This window comes from Mytilus edulis, chromosome 9 (genome assembly GCF_963676685.1).
Source record: "Mytilus edulis chromosome 9, xbMytEdul2.2, whole genome shotgun sequence".
NCBI lineage: Eukaryota > Metazoa > Mollusca > Bivalvia > Mytilida > Mytilidae > Mytilus > Mytilus edulis.
Genome location: NC_092352.1, coordinates 84,234,694 through 84,259,219, shown reverse-complemented (window position 1 = coordinate 84,259,219; position 24,526 = coordinate 84,234,694). Strand labels below are relative to the sequence as shown.

The 24,526-nt window shown below is 31.3% G+C and overlaps 1 protein-coding gene across 5 annotated transcripts in view; it reads left to right on the top strand.

The window, feature by feature from the left end:
- The window catches only part of LOC139489210 (cholesterol transporter ABCA5-like), a 197,493-nt gene that overhangs the window by 1,261 nt on the left and 171,706 nt on the right, over window positions 1–24,526 (top strand). For 4 of the 5 annotated variants that reach the window (XR_011656162.1, XM_071275416.1, XM_071275414.1 and 1 more), the window contains exons 2-18: window positions 2,761–2,871; window positions 3,832–3,920; window positions 4,559–4,979; window positions 5,776–5,885; window positions 8,675–8,895; window positions 9,731–10,091; window positions 10,349–10,493; window positions 11,901–12,066; window positions 13,035–13,093; window positions 14,045–14,178; window positions 14,799–14,951; window positions 18,070–18,189; window positions 19,315–19,453; window positions 19,824–19,914; window positions 20,252–20,391; window positions 21,518–21,634; window positions 22,482–22,907. Coding sequence is in view for 4 of the 5 variants with exons in the window: in XM_071275416.1 (XP_071131517.1) it covers window positions 2,838–2,871; window positions 3,832–3,920; window positions 4,559–4,979; window positions 5,776–5,885; window positions 8,675–8,895; window positions 9,731–10,091; window positions 10,349–10,493; window positions 11,901–12,066; window positions 13,035–13,093; window positions 14,045–14,178; window positions 14,799–14,951; window positions 18,070–18,189; window positions 19,315–19,453; window positions 19,824–19,914; window positions 20,252–20,391; window positions 21,518–21,634; window positions 22,482–22,907 (2,926 nt within the window). In the remaining variant the exon portion in view is untranslated. Of the gene's footprint in view, window positions 1–227; window positions 367–2,760; window positions 2,872–3,831; window positions 3,921–4,558; window positions 4,980–5,775; window positions 5,886–8,674; window positions 8,896–9,730; window positions 10,092–10,348; window positions 10,494–11,900; window positions 12,067–13,034; window positions 13,094–14,044; window positions 14,179–14,798; window positions 14,952–18,069; window positions 18,190–19,314; window positions 19,454–19,823; window positions 19,915–20,251; window positions 20,392–21,517; window positions 21,635–22,481; window positions 22,908–24,526 lie in introns of those variants that run through there. The other variant, XM_071275417.1, reaches the window with a different exon arrangement.

The following is a 24,526-nucleotide window of genomic DNA, read 5'->3' as shown; positions in this document are numbered from 1 at the left end:
CTGACTCATGAGGTATACATGTTTTTGAATAAACAAAAATCTTCGTTCTACTAAAAATGTAAAAACCTTTAAAAGGTGTATTTCTGACCGTGTATAGCCAAATGATAAAATAGGAAATTTAAAATGTCAAAAATAAAAACGAAGAGACAGAGTGGAAAATTTCTAAAATTTCCGCGGGAACTTTGGAATACTTCTCTTTTTGACACTAAACTGTAAACAATTTTCGCGGGAATGTTGGATTACCTCCCTTATGATTTGGGGTCAAAAACTGTAATCGTAAACAAATGTCAAAAACGCAAAAAACAACATGTACGGGTACTGATGTAGAACCAGACGTACTGACATTTTCACCTATATTTGCAATAGGTAATTTTCTTCTTCAGTGGAACATACAATAGTCAATTATCGAACGTTTGTATCTTTGTTTACATTTGTGACATCACATGGGCAGGGTTATTTATAAATGTGTTTGTACTGTCCAAGTGGGTATTTTGAAACATAAATCAGTCAATATAATCACATCACATCACATGTGAGTTTACAAATAGGATTTTCCCTAGCTACACCATTTATAAAAGTCTGCATATGTGTCATGTGTTTAGTTTATGCTGCTAGGAATACTAGAGTAAGTACACGAAATTCAGATAATTTTTTTTCAGCAGAAAAAAAATTTATGGCTGTATTCACCATGTTCACAACTTTACACATGTTACAACACACCATTTACTCTTGAGTACAATCAAATATGTCACATTTTGCCCCTGGAAAATGCTTTAATGCATGGCAAAATCTAGTTAAAAAAGGTTATAAATACATTTTAATTTCGAACACAAAACCCTATCCAGGGCTGGTAGACAGGTACCAAAATAAAGAGGGGGTAAAGGGGAAGACCATTTAAATAAATTTTAATTCTGAAAGAGGTCAGAATTATTCATGCCAGTCAAGACATATTTTACATAAATTGTATTATATATGAGGGGGGATAGGAGGGGTCTTGATCCCGAAATCCCGGACTTAAAAAAACGAAATCCCGAGGTCCCGAATTTAAATAAAGCAAATCCCGACATCCCGAAATCCGAAAAAAAGGATTCCCGGATCCCGAAAGGGTCAATCCCGAAATCCCGAGCTTAAAAACACCCGATCCCGGAGTCCCGATAAAGGTCCTATCCCTCCTCATATATGTCGATCTATATATAAAAAAAGAATTAAGATGTGGCAAGGATTTGTATAGTACTATACAAATCCTTGGATGTGGTACGTATGATTGCAAATGAGACAACTCTCCATTATAGACTTAAATGACACGGAATTTAACAACTATAGGTCAGCTATAAAAGGCCCCGAAATGACAATGTAAAAAGAGAATACTAACAGCCTCTGTTCATCATAATCATGCCAAGGGTATTTATTTTTATCAAATCAAACTTTTTTTTAAGTTTGCATATGATAATTAAATAAGTCCAAATAATTATGATGCTTTCAGGTTTTGTAATGCTTTTTGGTATATTTTTTTATGACTTAAAATGGCTAATTCCCTGCCCTTGTATGAAATTGTAACAGCAAAGACATTCTAGACCTCATAATTATTTGAACTTACAACATGTACAATAAATATGACATTACGTAATCTTATAAGTGTACAATTAATGGTCATGACATATACAACATTCATACATGTATATATATATATGACAAATTATTTTATGAAACAAAAAATGCTTAACAACTGAACATTAATGATAAATCATGTACATGTATGCTACGCTGTATAATCACAAGTGTGTTATTTTTTTGCAGTCTGTACTGTTAGTCTGATGCCCCAGACTAGTAAATATTGATTCGGACTAGTGAAAATGGTCAAAATTTTATATAGTCTGATAGGGACAAATTTTGATATATAGTTTCCGAACTAGTAGATGAAAAAGTTTTTGGCACCAACTGTTTTTGCAGAGTTGTGAACATATATTTGTTCCGCATAATACTTGTTCCCCTTGTTGTTGTTGAGTCTGAGGAATACAAGTTTTTTTAACATTGTTACATATTTAAATGATGGCTCTTATTCTAGACAAGGTACAAATATATATTTTTAATATCTTATTACTGCACGCTTGATTATTATGCGGCTTCACTGTGACTAGCTTAACTAAATGGTCCATTAGTCTGTACCAATTTAGAAAGTTTAGCTTATACATTAGTCAAGCATGAAGTTGGCCACAAATTTCAAATGAAAATGCCTGTACTTTATCATTGGAAATTTACTTCCATACATTTGTAGCTAGAAATAACTTTGGATATTGTAGTATATATTCCTAGAACTTTGATCATATAATAAATGTTTCTAGAAATTTAATTATCTAATAACCATGATAACTATTCCTGGAACATTTATAATATAGACAATAGCCAATATACTTTTATAATATAACAAATATGCCTAGAACTTTTATAATATAACAAATATTCCTGGAGCTTTTTTAGATATAAGATATACCAAATTGAAAATATTTTGTGTCCCCTGAGAGACGTGTTAAGGGGAAAAAGAAATATTTTCTGTCCCTGTGTATATCCATACTGTCTTACTAGTGCTCTCTGCGTACAATTGTTGCCAGATTTTTATAAAACTTGCAATTGTATCATAGGTTTATATCAGAAAATAAATCAACTACATAAATTTGTATCATATCTGACCATAGATCACAATTTTGACAAAGTCATCAATAGTAATGCATAATATATCTTTATATATTTATTATTTTACAGGTCTTGTAGTAGATAAAGACCATGTATATCTTAATCATACTATGATATAACTCTGATCATTTATTGAACAATTCTCCATGACACAGAAGACGTACCACTGTCAACAACCAGGTAATATAATTACACTAAATTTATCAATCGCTGACCATACATGATTTAGTCAAATATATTAATCAAAAAGTAAATATATAGTGTTAACATCATTGAAACAGCATCCCAACACAAACCAAATAAAACCCCAAGACAGGTCAACATGCAGTGTGCTAGCTATGATATTTATGTGTTCATTAACTAAGCTTTAAATGATCCTTTGTCTAGTCAAGTGATATAATTTTGAATTAATCCAGGTGTAGATAAATGATTTAGAAAAAGTAGTGAAATATTGTTTTAAAGAATGAATTTATAGAACTGGGATAGATCCATACCTATAGGGTGAAAAAACCGGAATTTGTTTCTGCTAACGTGCTTAAAGAAAAGGGTAGGTAGGTAGGCAAAATTATTTTATTTTACAAACATTTTTTAGTTGCTTACTTCTAAGGAATCAGTCTAACTTTAACAGTGTTTTTTCTAAAATGGCATAAAAAGTGTTAGGAAAGCCACTAAAAATAAGGGTAGGTAGGGTTAGTAGAAACACGGGTATTATTTTTTTTTACCTAACCACATGCATGCATCACAGATTCAGTTCTGGGATTCAAATTGATATTCTACCAATAATGTGCAGAATCATTAATAATTATTTACTTGAAATATATATAGGTCACTCAGACCTAAATATTACTCTTAAGTTGTCTTTTTATTTTGTAAAAGTTTATTTCTCTGATACCAAGTGACCTATTGACACACTTGTTTCTATTCTGAGAGTATTCTATTGAAATTAGTACTGTAACTTTATGAAACATGCTCATGATGGTGGTGACAAATAGTATTTATTACGGCTTCAACATAAAAACGAGAATGTTAATGAACAATGATTTGATTTTTTTTTTATATCATATATGACTGGCGAAATGGACATCCTCCAATCAACTTATCATTACTGTAACCTTCAATCAAATTTAAATTCTTTTTCAGAAAAAATGGCAACTTTTTGGGATCAGTTTAAAATTCTTATGTGGAAGAATATTTTACTGAAGAAGAGAAATAAAAAACAAGTTGCACAGGTAATTAATAATCCGTAAAGATCTTGGCATACATTTGAAGTTAATTGCAGTTAATGTTTTTCATTTGATTGTTTATATTGAACTAGTCAACCCAAATAAAATAAAAAAGAAATCAGAAAAACTTAAAATGTTTAGTTTAATACAGACTTACTCTAAAATTCACTTAATATGCATTAGAAATATTTTGGAGTATATTTAAAGCTAATCTACACTTATCCTGCAACCTTTTTACAGTGGGCTTGGAAGAGTTTCTCAGAAAATCACAACTGAAGAGAAAATTGTAAATTGTTTGTTTGTTTCATTTGTATGGTTGTCTCAACCACCTGATTATCCATTATAATAATTGAACATCAAAACATTACTTAAAACTGTTTTATATTTTATAAGGAATACAATAACATATTTTAAAGGAGAGAAAAAGAATTGTAATGAATTGAATGAAAAAAAACACCATTTATACGATGCTCTTGATTAATATTTTATTTTTTATGATATTAGAATATATTATAGTCAAATTTAACATAATATAGATATTAACCCTCAGAGTCCTCTTAAAAACACCCGGGTAATTTATACAATGTAAGAATGGAATTATACGTTTTTGAATGATAACGCTTTTTTTGATTATTTATTTCCAGGAAATTCTGTATCCATTATACTTTATTGCCATTCTGATATTGGTAAAGGCTTTCAACAAAGGCACAGAAAAACCAAGGATAACTGACTTCCCAACATATTCGATGACAAATGCTAAATTTTTAGACCGAAACTTTTTTAATGGAAAGTACATTCTAATATCCCCAGACTCGTCTGTTTCACATTCCATGGCCAATGAAACGATTAAAGTATTTGAAAAAATGGGTAACATAACTTCTGGTCAAGGTCCGTCTCTTATGTATTTTACTGACAAAACAGCAATGGATGATTATTATGATGCTTATACAGATAATGTTGCTGCTGGAATCATCTTTGAATATTCAGGGGGAGATAATTACTCATATGCATTGAGATTTCCTTCTAACAAAGTTCCTGGCACAGGATCTTGGGCTTCTGTTGCTGGTAAGTTAATATGTATTTAAAAGATCAAAATTGCTGGACAAATGCATAGATAAGAAATAGATGTTGCCATTTCTGAAATTTGAATTTATCTGTAAAATAATTGTACAAATGTTAACTTGACCATATTGTCCTTAACCTTACTGAATGATATTCTTTGCATCAATGTATTACGCAAGGACTTTAAACGCTCTTTATGATATTGCTTCTTCATGTTTTATTTCATTAACATCATTTTTAGTGATTTACAAGCTGAGTTTTCTATTGACTTAGTTGGAACAAGAGTTATTTTCCTTCTATGCAAAGTTAATCCAACTTGAGGGCGTCACACACATTCTTTCATAAACCTGCAAATTCAACGTGTAGGACATATATCTTATTAGACGTGTAGGATATATATCTTATTAGACGTGTAGGATATATATCTTATTAGACGTGTAGGACATATATCTTATTAGACGTGTAGGACATATATCTTATTAGACGTGTAGGACATATATCTTATTAGACGTGTAGGACATATATCTTATTAGACTTGTAGGACATATATCTTATTAGACTTGTAGGACATATATCTTATTAGACTTGTAGGACATATATCTTATTAGACTTGTAGGACATATATCTTATTAGACTTGTAGGACATATATCTTATTAGACTTGTAGGATATATATCTTATTAGACTTGTAGGACATATATCTTATTAGACTTGTTTGTACTTTTAATTCTTTGTTTAACATCTAATAGCTGTGAGGGATGATTATTTAGCAAGCTGTTATTTTATTTTCTATTGTTCAGGACAGTGTCGAGATGGAGATGGACTGGATCAATCTAGCTGTGATGTTAACCAGTATTTAAATCCTGGATTCTCTTTGCTTCAGTTAGCTATAGATACAGTATTAATTAGGGTAGGACTTGCTTCAGTTAGCTATAGATACAGTATTAATTAGGGTAGGACTTGATACTGTAAATAAGTTAATCTTTGTGGCATCCAGTTTACAAGGTAGAATTCTAACAGCTTTAGTGAAAGATAAAAGTTTTGCAACTTATATTAATCCCTTTCCACTTTGCGGGTGCAAGTGCTGCCTTGTAGCAGCATTAGCCTACTCTTTTCCGAAATCTACAAGGGTGTCTTTAACGTGCAAGAGATATGGCTCTCTCTTAACACGGGTCAGCCATTTATCGCCCCCTTCCGACAGACTATCATCGTTTCCTCAAGACCATACTCGCAAATGGTGTCAAGGAAGAGCCGAAAATTGAGTTCCTGAAATGAGAGCCGTGGTGTAGTGGTTAGTGCCAGGGCTCACGCTACCAGGCGACTTGGGCGAAGAAGTCGCCTTCCAGACCGTCACTTCGCTTTCCCTGACCCCCAAAAGCGAAATCAAGTCGCCCTGTTCTTGACAATACTCGCTTTCAGTCGCTTCCGTCATCGGACATTTTCAATTTTTACCAAGTTGATGAAACATCAATTTTTTATTGATAATTAAAGAAATTCAGACATAAACGATTCATTATCTTTAGAAAAGAGGTTGAAGCATTGTCTTGTGTAGCAAGTTATTTGATAAAAATACAACTTTTTATCACTTCATGCATTTTCGCAAGTTCCGGTGCTTGTTACTCGAAAACGTACATCAACCTAAATTTCGGCGGCAAAATAAGTTTGTTACTTCATTTAAACGTGATAAAAGTTGCCTCCAGTAAATGTTTAATCCATTTATTGCATTAAAAACGTCATGTTCCTTTTCAAATAACTTGTCAAACATCGTTTATTTTTGTAAATTTTCTTGCATTCGTCCGCCATTGACCGATTTCTAAACTACGGATCTGAACCGGACCAGCTATGACCGAAATCCGTACTTTTACAATAATTACTACGGACGCACGGACGGAACAGCTGAAAGAAGAATATTGATCCCAAAGGGAAAAATTACGCATTCCACACATATTAAGAGACTTTTGGTTACATCTAATTGATTGGTGTATATAATTCCCTATATTTTTTATGGATTGTTTCAAACTATTGATTAAAGTTGCTTCACTCTGAGACTATTATACTAATTTCAATATATTATGGCCCAGCTTAATAACTTTTATATTTTTTTATGAGAAACACTGAATTTCATACACAAGATAATTTTTAATTAAATTGTAATAATGATATATTATAATTTCTTTACATTTTTTAAAATAATTTTTTTTTAGTGCTAGATATTTAGTTGGAATAAGTTTCTCACAAGAACCTTAGTAAAACTTAAACAACTTTTAATTTCAAATGTTACTTTAATTGTATTTTTTTTACTCAGATATGAATTGAACAATATAAAAAGAACATTATTTACATATGACCCTTTATACTATTGTAAAATCCAAACATTGTAGCGCACCGCGCGAATGAGCACTTCTCTTTCAAATCTCACCACTTCTCCCTATCAGTTTCAAAAGGAGAAGTCACTTCTCCCTATAATTCTGAAGTAGTGTGAGCCCTGAGTGCATCGGGCTACTAACACAAAGATTCCTGGTTAGATTGCGTTTTGGATGAAAGATATAATGTTAAATGAACCATGCATAAAGCAGATGTCTGGTTCCTCGAAACAGATGAATATTCTATAACTTGTGTAAAGCAAACACCTGTAAAATGGGATGGTTTGATTTTTATGGTCCTTAAATCAAATGTATATCAATATTTCTAAAATTACCAATATTTAATTTAATAGAAAGCATTAAACAGGCTATTACTGTAAATTCAAAAATTATTGCGTGCATTTTTATTGCGATTTTGTCATTTTAGACTTAAATGTGATTTTAATTTTTATGATTTTGAGAAAAATCCTGTTTAATTCATATAAAATATTTCAAAATACGAGTTTAAATTATTGCATTTACAACCCTGTTGCATTTTTCGCAATAATTTCTGAATTTACAGTATTTGAACTTGGAATTATTTTTATTATGGAATTAGCATAATTTCTTGTGCTTGAATTTTTTAATAAATTTCATGTTTATTTGGTATTACCATGTTTTGAGTAGTCCATAACACTTTCCATAAAATGTATTTTGTATAGATAGTGTTGTGTGCGGAACAGTACATTCTATTGAAAATGTACTATCTTCTTTGTAATAGAAAGTGTTGTGCGCAGCACAGAACATTTAAGTACAGAATAAACATGGAATTTATTAAAAATCTCAAGTACAAGAAATTATGCAAATTTCATAATTAAAAATAATTCCAAGTTCAAATAATAGCCTGTTATTTGTATTTTTGTGTAAAATGTTTCCTTTTTACAGGTTATACATTCCTGACTGTGAAATTGTAAAATTCACCAAAATTTGACTGTATGACTCACTATGATATGTTATAGTGTACAACTCTCTCCAATAACATATTGGCACATGAAGTGCAGCTTGTATTAAACAACATGCAAACAAGAATATATTTTTGTGATGCATGAGATCTATGTTAAATAAGCCAAAAATTCCATAATATATATAGCATTTTTAGTTAAAATCTGGCATATTACTTCCTTCATTATGTTTTATTAATTACATCACACACTTATTAACCTGGGACAGTGGTATAACTGGACAGCATAAGAACAAACTATAAAAATCAGAAGGCCTCACTAAATGCATGAAGCTAAATAAAGTGTCTATTCTGTGTTTACATGGTCCTGATGGTATGTCAACTGTTTCTTTATAGATGGACTATCCTTCCTACCCATTACCAGATGTAACCGTTGAGATGTTACCCAAGCCATTGTACAAACCAGATTCAACATACATCCAAGTGTTATCATCAATATACTTTGTCTTAGCATACTCACCATTTGTTAATTTCCTCACAGTGCACCTTGTGGCAGAGAAGGAGAAAAAGATAAAGGAAGGGATGAAAATGATGGGCTTACGAGATTCTGCTTTTTGGTAAAATTTGCTTAGTATTATTAATTTCCTTAATTAAAGACAACAACACCCATCAATTACCACATGGTAAGAGTTTATTCTGGTCTAAATGTTTTGCCAACAAGGGTGGCGTCTTGGAAGACAATATTACACATGAAATCAAACAGTGAAGTAGAAATTTTGCGGTTGTGTGGTTTGCTGTACAGCTGTACAATAGAGGTTGTTATGACGATGTTATAGATATAAATAGAAAGTGAAAGTAAAAAAAATATAGTATAGTCAAAAGTGAAAGTTAGTCAATAAAGTTATTTACGATCCTAAATATGCTTATATTTCTTCTTCTTTTTTATTTTTTTTGTATACTTGTCTTAAAAAAATGTATGCTATTTTAATTTAAAAAAAGGATGAAATCCTCTCAGATATTCTGAACAAATGAATTCCAAATATGATTTAAAGGTTATAGAACAGTTGGCATGATCATAATGATTGCCAATTCCCGAGGGTTAAAAATTGTCTTTAATGTACATTATAGATTAAGATATTAATGAAAGCAGACATGGCTGCCCTATAGATTAAGATATTAATGAAAGCAGACATGGCTGCCCTATAGATTAAGATATTAATGAAAGCAGACATGGCTGCCCTATAGATTAAGATATTAATGAAAGCAGACATGGCTGCCCTATAGATTAAGATATTAATGAAAGCAGACATGGCTGCCCTATAGATTAAGATATTAATGAAAGCAGACATGGCTGCCCTTCACAGTGAAGTATGTTTACAGTCTTTAGTCGTTTGTCTATAATAATGAAAATGATTAAGTGCTTTGTTTATTTTTATTTAATTTCCATTGTAGGCTTTCCTGGGGACTTGTGTACCTTATTTTCATCTCTATAGTTACCGTAGTAACAGTTATATTGGCATATGCTAGCGGATTTTTTATTAACAGTAATGTGTTCTTGTTTTTCCTGATTTTGATGTTTTATGGACTTTCTATTATCTCTTTTGCCTGTCTGTTAACACCATTCTTTAACAAGGCACAAACAGCTGGAGGCGTGGCCAGTTTATTTGTCATGTTGTTAAGCTGTTTGTACTTGGTTGTTAGTTTGACAAGACAGTTAAATGAAGATGGTACTGTGACATATTCCATTCCAGCAGTAGTCAGGGGATTTATGTGTCTAATTTCACCGTGCTGTGTGTCATTAGCTATTGATCAGGTATGCTATATATCAACTTAGAAGAAGTTACTTATAATAACAATTTGAATATGGAGAATATAACAGTGATGATTAAATAACTTCTCTGATGGCGGGAGTATACTGCTCTACATCTGTCCATCCATCCTATGAAATTTTAGTTCTATTTTTTTCCTGAGCTACAAATCGCAGCTTTCTGAAATTGATACCAATCTTTTATGTTGGCAAGCTTTACTTTGTTTCTGTAGCATAACCTTGCTTTTTGTGATATTTTTCAGGCAGTGTTTTTGGATATTGGAGTTGGAATGGATTTTACGACTGCTGGACAAGGAGACTTTCCACTCTATATTCCAATGTTCATGTTACTTTTTGACAGTATTTTATACTTTGTCTTAGCCATGTATCTGGACAATGTCATCCCTAGTAAGAAGAAATATTTAATTTTAATATCACATTAATCTTTTTTTTTTTTCAACATACTGTAAAGTTATATACCATCTTAATTTCGTAAGTGATTTATTTTTGTAGAAAAATAACGCGAAATTTAATTGTCGTGAAAATGCAAAATTTGGACCTTTCCTTATATAACTTCATCAAGTAAATTAGAAAAACGCAAAATTAAATCGCTGTGAAAAAGACTAGAAAGGGATAAACAGAAAATAAAGTATCTGCGAAAATTAGTTGGTTTACAGTTGTCATGATCTCATACCAATATAACATATAACATGCCAGTATGATCTCATACCAATATAACATATAACATGCCAGTATGATCTCATACCAATATAACATATAACATGACAGTATGATCTCATACCAATATAACATATAACATGCCAGTATGATCTCATACCAATATAACATATAACATGCCAGTATGATCTCATACCAATATAACATATAACATGACAGTATGATCTCATACCAATATAACATATAACATGACAGTATGATCTCATACCAATATAACATATAACATGCCAGTATGATCTCATACCAATATAACATATAACATGCCAGTATGATCTCATACCAATATAACATATAACATGACAGTATGATCTCATACCAATATAACATATAACATGACAGTATGATCTCATACCAATATAACATATAACATGCCAGTATGATCTCATACCAATATAACATATAACATGCCAGTATGTTCTCATACCAATATAACATATAACATGCCAGTATGTTCTCATACCAATATAACATATAACATGCCAGTATGTTCTCATACCAATATAACATATAACATGCCAGTATGATCTCATACCAATATAACATATAACATGCCAGTATGATCTCATATAACATACCAATATAACATATAACATGCCAGTATGTTTTGAAAGAAAAAAATCAGTATCATTTCCTTTTGCATTAGGGAGATATATTCCTTAACTTAGAATAAGTTCTTGTTTTCAAAATTCCAATAGGGAACATACTTTATATAATTATATCAATAAACCAATTTTTCAAGACGTTTGGCCATTGGCCTTAAAATAAGTTCCAAAATTTTGTAAAAATAAATTTTAGTAACACAAAATCTGTATATTCATGCCAGTATCAAAGTACTAGCTACTGGGCTGGTGATACCCTCTGAGACATTCAGTCAACCAGTAGAGGCATCAACCCAATTCTAGTAATAACATAAATGATTCTTATGTTCCGAACAGAACATGTTCAATGCGCATCAAAATTACCTGTTCTAAATTGATTTAAAAAAAATTTCATTTTCGTCTTTTGTGGAGAGTTGTCTCATTGGCAATCATACCACATCTTCTTTTTTTTATAATAGTCTTAAATTGTTTGTTCTAGCTGAATATGGTGCCAAGAAGCCACCTTATTACATCTTTATGAAGTCGTACTGGTGTCCTGGTACCAGAGAAGAAGATAATGATGAAAGGGCGGAGGATTATGATGCCTTATTTGGTAATGATGTGGAGAAAGCGACCAGTGATATGAGAGAGCATACAGGAGTCAGGTAGATAATACTATTTTTTATCCAAAATTATAGGGAAGTTAGATGACCCTAAAATTACACCTAATATAAGATTTTTGCAATTGAAATTCCCAAATATTCTGATTTGATAATTTTAGTATGTTACCTGTATAAATATTAAAAATATAACGCCATGTTATGCATGTACATTACTGTCCCTGACTAATATCAACAAGTAAAATAACAAAAATACTGATCCCTGAGGAAAATTCAAATTGGAATTCCCTAATCAAATGGCAAAATCAAAAGCTCAAACACATTAAACAAATGGATAACAACTGTTATATTCCCAAATATAGCCAATATAACATGATTTTGAAATACACATACAATAGAAGGAGGACATTATGATTTTCTGTCTATTAGTCCATCTATCTGTTTGTCCTTGAAGTCCATTGCTCTTTCCCATGTTAGGTTAAAGTTTTGCATGTTTTGGTTTAAAGTAGTTTACCATGACATCCACTTGAACTTAGGAAGTGTGCACTTCTTTAATTTATGCCTTCCTATGGTTTTAATACAAAATTTGTGGTTTACTGATAATAGATGTCAAGATGGGTGGACTTGGGAGTGAGCATATTGTCCTGTAAACATTTATTTTTGTAAAGAAAAAATTGGATAGTGCCAGAAAAAAAAAAAAATATCAGAGCAAGTGAAACTAAGGATTCCAAAAAAAAAATTGAGCCATCCTGATATTTTTCAAGCCAATCGGAGTAACCAATGGAGGATCAAAGGAAATGACCTGTGTAACAACACATGAAATCATTATTGCATAATTTAAATATGAATTCAATTTTCTTATTGTAGCTGGTATCTTTTGAAAAAATATTCACAATTTCTCAACTTATTTGTACATGCATAATAAATGTTTACCCTTCATGAAAAAAAACCCAACAATTTCCAAGATATTGAAATTGGAAATGCAATAATCCTTAAATCTGCTTTAATTTCAGAATTTTAAATCTTACTAAAGAATTTAGTGGAAAAGAAGAAACAGTCACTGCAGTAAATAGTAAGCATAGTATACTAATGTAAACAAATTCTCTTGCTATGACAAAGTCTTTGATGTGAGAGTTAGGCATGCTGTTTCTAACTGGGTACCTGCATCAACTATTTCTAACTGAGTACAGTTTATTATTTGGTCTGTTTAATTATATTGGTTAGATGATTATATCCTTGAATCCTCTCATTACAATGAGGATTAAATTTGTGATTATTATATTCAATGGTATTCAGTATGCAGTTGTATTAGCATTGGCATATTACATTTCCACATAGTGGTATGCTCTGCACCTTAAGTCATGGTTTATTGACTTTGAATGTTTGGCATATTTTATATGTTAAAGTATTGTAATTAAATTTCAAACTAGACAAAGTGATGCCCCACACTCATCTCTGAAGTAACTGTACCTCTAGGACTTTCTTTGAGATATTATTGTGTCTGGGAGACATAAATGATGCCCTTGCAGATGCAAAGTATTAAAATACACAAAGTTGTGCATGGGAGCACGCTCCTCTTATGCAAGTAAATACTCTATAAAAAGATAAAGTTCAACTATCTCCCAAAAAGAGCAAATATTAATAAAAATCCAAACCCTAACCACATGCACACCTTCAATATATGTACAAACAGACATCAGAGTGAAAACTTCCTAGAATTCAAACTTTAGGAGGAATTATATGTGGAATAACTATATACCCATAATATGACGTACAGATCAAAGGATGGACAGAAGGATGGACATACTGAAGGACAGACAGGTGTAAAACAAAAGCATTTTTACATACAAGTAAGGCATTTCTCTGTGTCAACAGTTTATTGTTATATGAAAAGTGAAAAAAATAGAAATATTTGTTTTTCTATTATGATGCCATCTTTTGACATGTATGATAAAAATATGGATTATAATGAATGAAATATAAAAGAATTGGACACTAACAGATAGAACTTTTTTGTTTATAGAATTGTCTCTAGAAATGTACACAGGACAGATCACATGTTTGCTTGGACATAATGGAGCGGGCAAGACAACACTGTTCAACATGTTATCTGGTCTGGTATCACCAACAAGGGGAACAGCTAAAGTCTTAGGTTTGGTAAGTTCAATAAATAGGACATGTCTGGTTTTTTGTCACTAACAAGGGGGACAGCTAAATTCTTAGGTTTGGTAAGTTCAATAAATAGGACATGTTATCTGGTCTGGTATCACCAACAAGCGGAAGAGCTAAAGTCTTAGGTTTGGTAAGTTCAATAAATAGGACATGTTATCTGGTTGTAACATGCATTGTTTTAGTTTGTTGTCTTAATTGATATTTTAACAATGAATTAACAAAGTAAAACTTTGTAAAGGGGAAAGTAGCTGTTTTTTTCTGTTAGAAATATTAACCACTTGAATGGTGATTTATGAAATAATTGGCCTACTTTAATTTGGTTAGGGGTCCCTGTACTTTATCATTAGGGTTCGTTTTTGGTTAGGGTTAGATTTTAGGGTTAGAGCTAGTGTCATGGTTTATAGATATGGGTTTTATTTGGGGTTTAGATTGAGGGTAACTAAATGATTAGTTTAGTATTAGTTTAGTATAAACCTCTATATAGGTAAAAGAAGGCCAAATAATTCAATTTAAAATGTAACTTCCATTATTTTCAGGCTCTTTATATACATGTATCTGCATTGATTTTTGAAAATAATGTTTGAATTTTTTTAATTTCCACACAGGACATAAACAACCCAGGAGATATGTTAAAGATCAGACAAACAACAGGGGTATGTCCACAGCACAACATTTTGTTTGACAAATTGACAGTCATTGAACATCTTCAACTGTTTGCTGGAATCAAAGGAACTAAAAAAGATAATATGATGAAATCAGTAAGTGTAACAAGAATGAGATGGAATCTCACTGTATAATTTATCAATAAATATGTCAAGAGTTACTTCCCTTTCTGAAATACAAAATCTCTGAAATTGTAAAAGTTCATTTATTGACCTTTCAAAATATCATTACAATTTTCAGGTAATTTTCAAAGGAGAAGATATTCTCTCTGTTAACTTTACACTGGACTGATTGTATCAGAAAAAACCCTTGATTACATTTTAATTGTATTCTAAATCATCATAATCAATTTAGTATTTATATGTTTCCAATTTTTGAAAATGAATAATTCTTTTCAACATTGCATTGGTGTTTTTCTTGCCAGATAAGCAGACATGTCAACCTCTGACAATGGGAAATCATGTCATGACATGACATGACATGTCAAAAAGAGTGTGAAAACGCGTGACGTAGATGCGGACTTTTTAATATGAATGTGGTAATGTTGGTAATTTCACATACAAATTTGTTAATATACAAAAAACAATATATATACTACTGTGAACTTTTATTGTATTAAGCAGTGGTCTTTTATGTTGTTTTTAAAGCACCACCACTAGGCACATATTCAAAACAACTGCCAGTTTCAAGTTTAGTTACATTTATTTGATAACAGCATACAACAATGTACAATATAAATGTAACATAGTCAAGTTCTGATCAGAATTCAGTGTCAATATTTCTTTATAATTGAAAATGCTCTTCCACAGTAGGAATTGATATTTGAAAAAAATGTCATTATGTTGTTTTTTTGGCAATGTAAAATGTCATCTATTATCTCTGCCATTGCTCCCATTGCTATTGCCTGGTCAAAACTGGGTAGTTCATCAGAAGATAGCTGGTACTATGAGAGCTGATCCAACAGTTCTGTGATATTTTCATCCCCATGGCCTGTAGAATCTGTTGGCTATATTTGAAACTGAAATTAAAAAAGAAAAATGTTTTATAAATTTGATTTCCATTAAATACACATGTTAAATGGTTATTCAACTAGCTGCATTGTATTTCTCCTCTCACATGTATTGTTTTTGATCATTGCAATAAAGAATGCACAATACGTTACTTGTCACTCAATCATTAAAACTCGAACTCCAAAATATAATTTATAAACATTGAATCTTGGTACGTACACATCTTTTTGAATTAACAATCGGCGCTTTAGACGACGGTACCAGCCTGAAAGCGACCTCTTTCTGTGCACATTTCCCCATTAAATTGAATTTGAAAGAAAGTAACAAAATCGTTAAAACTAATCACAAACTACTTGCCTTTTACCATACATGTGACAGAGTTGTGAAGCCACAACTGGAGATTTGGAAATTTTCAGCTGGAGTTTGGGCCTCAAAACTGGAGATTTTTTATCGACCTTTTTATCGACATACGTAAGATTTTTTCGTGTGTGTTTAAACTGCATATCTACCTTTTTTGTTAAAACACCACAATGATTCCATACCTTCAAGCACCTACATAGCCATTTTTACTTAGTAAAATAGAAGATAAGGGGGGTTCAAATATTTATTCATCATAATTTTATATAGTTCAAGATAAAGTGATCAGCCATCATACATAGTTGGCAAAAAGTATGTCTGCTTTAGTTTAGCCACATTGTCAACTTTTGTACCACTACTGAACATGTTTGTAACAGAAGTTGTTGAATTGATAAAGTTGTGGTCTTTCTGGTGGGTAGCTGTCTCCATATTTTTGGTCAAGTAATTAGGGCCACCATAATCAGCTTTGCCTGAAGTGTAGTAAGCATGGTCTTGACCCTTGGCACTGGACTTGCACCATTTTTTAATTTGGCTAGATACTGTGTCTTCTTTAATTTGATGCTGGGGTACAAGTATTTGGTGATAACATACAGTTTGCATTTTGTCAAATTATAAGACAAACACACTTATTTAGGTATTTCATTGGACCAGATAGAAGACATATCATATTTGAGTTGATTTTATTGTCTTTCAGGTTCAGTATAAACTAAGTCTGTTCCATGTTTTCAACAGCATCAAAATTAATTAAAGTCGATGTTTATACAACTGTTCCATTGTCAGTATCACTTTTAATCATCCAGACATGTTTATTTAACTAGCTAGTTGATTACTAGGTAAATGCCAGCCAATCATCTTTTATTGTTGTATATACAGTCTAATCCTTAACACCTTCATTGATTACTCGAGGCTATTTTTTATTTACCTTTTTGACACAAATTCCATTACAGGAAACTTCCGATTTTCTCGGACTTTTCCCATATCAATTTAGAGTTTCTCGGACTTTTCCCCTGTCTGTATCTATTTTGTAAACAGAAATGTCTACTGAAATTTTTTCGAGATCGACATTTTGAAAAAGCGGAAGATTTCAAATTTTAACGGGAGGGACGGAAGAGGGTCTGAAAAGCGGGAGATTTTAACTCCCGCCGGAAGAATCACATGTATGTTTTACTGTTTGTCCATATAGAAAAATAAACAACAATTCCTTAGAAATTTTCGGTATTTATCGCCGAATAAGGAAAAAATACGAGAAAAGCGATATCACTAACGACCACAAAGTGAAAAGAACAAAAATGCGTGTAATTGCGTGTAAAGTGTTGAAAAGCGTGTACACGCCATGTGACAAAATCCTCGCGTGTAAACCGTTGAAAAAGCGTGTATTACACGCGAATATCATGTCACTTGACATGTATGCAAATAAGCTTTAAAATTTGCAAGAAAATAAAAAAAATTGTCTGTTCTTATTTTTACCAAAATTTAATGTCTTAGCTAGAGTAGTGAAGCCATACCCCTGAAAAATTACTAACTACTGTATATTTGTTGTTATTTGTTGGATACCAATTTTCGTGGATTTCGAGGTAACCTGGGAACCACGAATTTCACATCTTCGCTAGCCAAGGATTACAATCCACTCCTCATCTCCTTGGCTAGTGAACATGCAAATTTCAATGTCCAACAAATTACAAATTTTCTATAAGAATGTATGCAGACTTTGCAAAACCATGAGATCCATCATAGTGAAGTTTTTCTCAATCCAAAAAAATTAGGTACCCACGGAAATGAATGAATCCACAGTAGAAAAGAAAGGGAATACAATTATATGTTTAATGATTTTATTATTTTTTTCCAGATAAAGCAGATATTAAATGATGTTGGATTACTTGATCAAGATGATACATTTGCATTAAACCTTAGTGGTGGACAGAAGAGAAAGTTGTCTGTAGCTATAGCTCTGATCGGAGATCCAAAGGTACTTTCTTTGCTGTTAGATTTCTTTTTTATGCCCCACCTACGATAGTAGAGGGGCATTATGTTTTCTGGTCTGTGCCTCCGTTAGTTCGTCCGTTCGTTCGTTCGTCTGACTTCAGGTTAAAGTTTTTGGTCAAGGTAGTTTTTGATGAAGTTGAAGTCCAATCCACTTGAAACTTAGTACACATGTTCCCCATGATATGATCTTTCTAATTTTAATGCCAAATTATAGTTTTGACCCCAATTTCATGGTCAACTGAACATAGAAAATGAAAGTGCGAAGTTCAGGTTAAAGTTTTTGGTCAAGGTAGTTTTTGATGAAGTTAGAGTCACAACTACTTGAAACTTAGTACACATGTTCCCTATGATATGATCTTTCTAATTTTAATTCCAAATTAAAGTTTTGACCCCAATATCACGGTCCACTGAACATGGAAAATTATAGTGCGAGTGGGGCATCCGTGTACTATGGACACATTCTTGTTTCTATATCATTTTCTGTTTCCAAGATCATAAACACTGGGATATCTTTTACATCGTCATATAATCATGATAATAATTCTGTTCTCTTGAATTGACTAATTAAATTTTCAATACTTCAGCAGAAAACAATAAAAGAAATAAAGGATTTCTTTACCCTGCCTTAAATGTTGCTCAGGGATGTATATTACTCCTTATCCATTCAAAAATGTGTACATATAGCTAGGATTTTTTGCAGTTATCTTACTTTTACTATATTTTGTGGTCAGCATCAGATAATTGCAAATTTAAATTCCACCAAAATGTTATACCAATTACAGCTGGTCTTTGCATTCATTATAAAATCAAAATTTAAAGCTACCGATAAAACTAGACCAAAACCCAAAAGGTTTTTGCATCCATAAGAAGATGCAAAAATAAGAATCCACAAATTAATATTTAAAATTTTTCATCCTCAAATCTTTCGTATTTTCTGTAGGTGATAACTTGGCTGGTTTGACTCCTTGGTTTTCTACATTAGATGAGTCTAATTTTTTTTTTACATAAGCAGGAATACAGAATTCTCGCATCATACTGCAATAGTTTCACCATAAAGATGTTTGTTGAATGTGTTTGTTGTGTTTATATTTTTTATCTATTTTTACAGATTGTGTTTCTAGACGAGCCCACCGCAGGAATAGATCCTTTTTCAAGACGCCATCTTTGGTCTGTCCTGAAAGAAAAGAAGAAAGGGCGTGTTATACTTCTGACCACACATTTCATGGATGAAGCAGATATTTTAGCTGGTAGGTTTCTGAATTAATCTTTTCAGAGAATGAAGCATTCTGAGTAATTTCTTCACAAACCACACCCCAAAAAAAGATAATTGTAAAAAAACATCCCTAATAATGTACATATTTGTAGTTTTCATTGAGACAGCATCTTGTAAGAGCCAATATGTCAAGTTTGTAAAAATATGAAGAGTATTGCAAATTCAACAACCTATACTAAATCATTAAAGGGCCTTGAAAATATCTGAAATATTGAATTAATTCCACAGCAATCACAATTTCATATTTTGTTCTATTTTGAGTTCAGAGTGGTTTTATTTTATTCACATATTCTGCTGTTTATTGTATAATGTGCTTATAAAACTTAAATCTTTTTCTATTTTAGACAGGAAAGCTTTCATCAGTAAAGGAAAACTTAGGTGCTGTGGTTCATCACTTTTCCTGAAGAACAGATTTGGAATAGGATATCATTTAAAGTATGTAATGACTACAGATTTTAATTATTGCAAAAGAAATGAAATCTTTCTCCTGAATGAGTTCCTCTTTGTAAAGCTATTTAAATATTTGCCAATTCACCTGTTCCATTGTATAAATACAATAGCTTTTGTTTTCTGTAGTTTATTCAATGGGACCTTTTACATTTTTCCTTGAAAAGCTAATCATTCATTGAAGGATATCTTTGTTTTTGTTATTTGCTGTAGGTCGAGTAATTTGTCATTACGGAAAAGAAAAAACTCAATAAAGATATTATTTTAGAAAAAAAATAAAAAAAAAATATTTTAGTTATATAATTTATTTATTTGAACTTTACAGCATGGTTGTAGATAAAGTTAGCGATCGTGACAGTATCACAGATCTTGTTTGTAAAAATGTTGATGGTGCCAAACATAGGAGAACTCATGGAAAGGAATTAGCTTATACTTTACCATTGGAGGAAGTTGGCAGCTTTAAAAGTAGGTTCATTGCAAACTGGATTTCAAAAAATATGTTCATGATCTGTGGATTTTCTTCATTGCTTAGTTTTACTTAAAATGGAGTCCTGCTTTTTGGAAAGATTAGAACTTGTTCTAAATCTTTACTTAGGCACCACCCTACCTAACAACAGGACAGGTTAGCTGCTGTTACTAAATGTATTCACACTAAAATTTGGTAACATTTTCTAGAAGAATTTATGCAATTTTTTTGTTTTTTTGAAACATGTTTAGAACCGGCAACATAATTTCAATTAGATATAAACTGCAGTTTAAATAAAATTGTGCATATTAAGAGACCCATATTATTTAATTTGAGCTCATTTATCCTCATACTGGAAAGGCAAGTTTCCTTCTAAAGACCTGCTGTAAATACAATTTTCAGCAATAGTGCTTTCTTAATAAATGTTCATTATTCCCCACTGTACCTTAATATGAAATAATTCTAACTTCTGTTCTAATCTTTCCATGAGTGATATCCATCACTTTGATTTTGCATATTGGTTGGACAGAATTCAATGTTAAATACAATTAACTGATTTACAATATTTTATATTTTGTGTGTTTATGCTTCTTATTATGTTACAAGAGCTAATAACATACAATACTTTCTGAATTAAAACAACTTTTGATACGTTTATTTTCTAGTAATTGATATTAGTTTGCAGCGGTTGACAAAACATTTTGACGATTTTTTTTGTGTGTAGATTTTAAGAATTATACATTCAGGACATAAAAACATCTACACTTTAATGAACACCTAAAGTTATGGTTCACCTTTACCCAAGAAATCCAACAATTTTAGTTCCCATGGAATACTGTAAACCAAGTTATTTTCTTGACTTTCGCGAGTAGAAAAACAATGCGAATATAGATCATCGTGAATATGTAAAATTTTGATCTTTCCTAATCAAACTACATCAAGTTAATTCGAAATTCCCTAAATTAAATAGCTGTGAAATGAGATGAAAAGGGTTATACCCAAAATTAAGTATCCACGAAAAATAAGTTGGTTTACAATAATACTGATATTGGTTGAATGTCTCTTTTATCAAATGAATTTCACAATGTAACAAGACAATCAGATTTTGACTATTTCTATTTATAGATCTTTTTGCTGCCTTGGAATCTAAAAGTACTGAAGTGTCAACGTTGGCAGAATCTATGGGAATTAAAAGTTATGGTGTTTCAATGACAACACTGGAAGAAGTTTTCTTGGCATTAGGTAATTATTATTAAGTAAACAAATTGAAAATGATGTGAAAATTTGTGTACAATTTTTTGTATAAACCAGTAAAGTTTTAGAAAGCATACACAGGTCTCATAGCAAATGCTGAACTATTTTATGGCCAGTTTAAAATAACACTGCATTGATTACCAATAAACTTGGTAATTGTCGTTAAGTTTTTAACGTTTTACACATTTGTATGTTTTGACTCACTTTTATTATAATGAGAACACTTTTATAGAATAATTTTCAAAAGTTTAAATAGTATGTGATGTTAACCATGAAGAAAAAAAACAACAAATACATCATTTTGTCATTGTGTTAAATTTTGTCATTGATCAGGATTTTTTTAACCAATTACAAGGTGTTGGTGCACTTTAAATCAAAAATTGCTTTATATTCTTCTTTATTCAATGTGTTTTCAAAGAATATATCATCTTTCACAGAATTTATCAGTTTAAGATAATAATTCCATTAAATTTCTATTTCATTTGATTCCGTAGTTTGATTGGCTGACAAAAAAATATTTGATTTCAGTATGAAATATAACAGCTATGACTGCTATCTGTAAAAATGTTAAAACAATCTTAGAAAAACAAACCAAAAGCTTGACATAACTTCCAAGTTCATGGTTATAGCATTAAAATGTAATTATATGTATAAGATTTGAATGCGTTTTAAAAAAATAATTTTATAGGGTTAAAAAAGCTTTGATTGTGCACACATTTTTAATATGAAGCACCTCACACAAAATTGCTCTTCTTTCAATGCTTTTACACCCCAGTAAAATTATAAAAAGAAGTATTCAGTTTTTTATAACAAGTTTTTTCTTTTGATTATTAAGAGGAAGATGACCAATCCATGGATATAAAAGACGTGTTGAAACTAGGTGGTCATGCTGCCAGCGCAGACACACTTGATAATAACCATGATGCTGAGTCAATCGACAAAAGTACTGTCAACATCCTTGCAGCCCTTGAAAAATCGCCACTTGTCAAAGAACAAGATAACTTAAAAACGCAGCAATTTTGGGCCCTAAGCAAAGTTCGTCTGATTAGAAGTTTAAAAGACAAGGCTTTATTATTTGTGAATCTGATTCTTCCTGTAGTATTTGTGGTAGTAGGGTTAGTAGTGAGTAAAACATCAGCGATGAATACGGCAACAGCACCATCACCATTGAATCTGACACTTGCATCAGGAATATATGCTAATTATACAAACTATTCGCCATCTGCTAAAAATCCACCCGTGTTGCTTAGGGATTCATTAGGTAAATATAACTTGACTTCCATCTCACGGCTACAGGGGTATATATTGTTATATAGTATATAAACATCTTTTCATTAAACACTAGTTTTTTTCATTGACAACAAATGTAACCATCTTGCCATGAGAAATTCTGAATCAGTTCCTGTTTTTGACTAGTATTTTTGTTTTTAATTTTAATGATAGGCATATATATGTTAATAAATTATATTACATTAGACTTGACTGTTAGTGTTGCTCTCCACCAATTGCAACTCATTCTAAATTCTGACCAAATTGCAATTTGTTTTATAAAATCAAATTGTTCAACTGGTCAGAAATTTGAACTAACTGCTGTAGAAAACCACAGCCAAGTTATGAAAGTGCAAAGTGATAAATTAAAACATACTTACAATCCTATAAGACTTTAACTCCACTTTAATGATGTTGTGACATAATAAGTCCATCAGTTTGTATAGATATATTATAGAATACTTTTAGAAAGAAAAACTATATAAAAGCTAAGTTTGGACATTTTTATAACAATTCAAAATAATAACAGTTCCTTCAGCATGGGAATGACTATAATATACCTATACAAACTGATAAACTAATTTTGTCACAACATCATCAAAGTGGAGTTAAAGTCTTATAGGATTGTAAGTATGATTTATTTTATCACCTTGCACTTGCACATTTTGACTGAACAATGTGTTTAATATTCTGACCAGTTGAACAATTTGGTTTAATAAAACAAATTGCAACTTGGTCAAAATTTTGAATGAGTTGCAATTGGTGGATAGCAACACTAACAGTCAAGTCACTGTATTTTATAATAAAGAACATCAAGTATCCATTACATCAGCAAGGTTATACAATTACAATGACAGCTCACAAGGGTTGAACAGGAAATTAATTATTTGTGAAATAAGTTGATATAGGTAAATTATATGTACATTTCACAACAACAGTGTAATTATAATCCTTATCCTAAGTCTTCCAGGTCAATATGAGGATTTGAATTGCAATTCTTAAACTGCTTTGTTTCATAAATATTATAACCATGATGAAATCTGTCCTTTACTCTTTTTTCTATTATAATCAGAACCATACATGTCCCTATACATTTTATTTTGCAAGATTTCATTTGTATTTTAAGGTGGTACCCAACACTTTCAGTAAAATTAATTTGGCTCGTTTAATTTTCATAAAATTTTGACAAAGTATTTACTTTGACCCTTTGACAAAAACATTAAAATTTCAAAAAATTTGAACCAATTTATCAGAAAAATTACACTGGTTATATAGCAGTTTGACAAACACTTATTTTGATCATAATCATTGAGAAGCTTAATATTCCCTTAACAACACAACATAATTAAAACGTTTAGGTGATTTGACAGCGTTATCTCCCTGTAGTGTTAGGTACCACCTTAATTTATCAGATGCTGTATTAAAGTAAAATATCAGAGTATTAAGGATTTTAGTACCCAACTGTTGCTAAAAACTGCAGATAAAACTCAGATTAGATCTAACAGGTTGGAAGAAAATTTATTGAACCACCTATGATTTTAGTTTCAATAAACAAATATTAAAATATAACACATATTTATTCTGAAGATTCTGCTGGTTATTGTTCCGTTG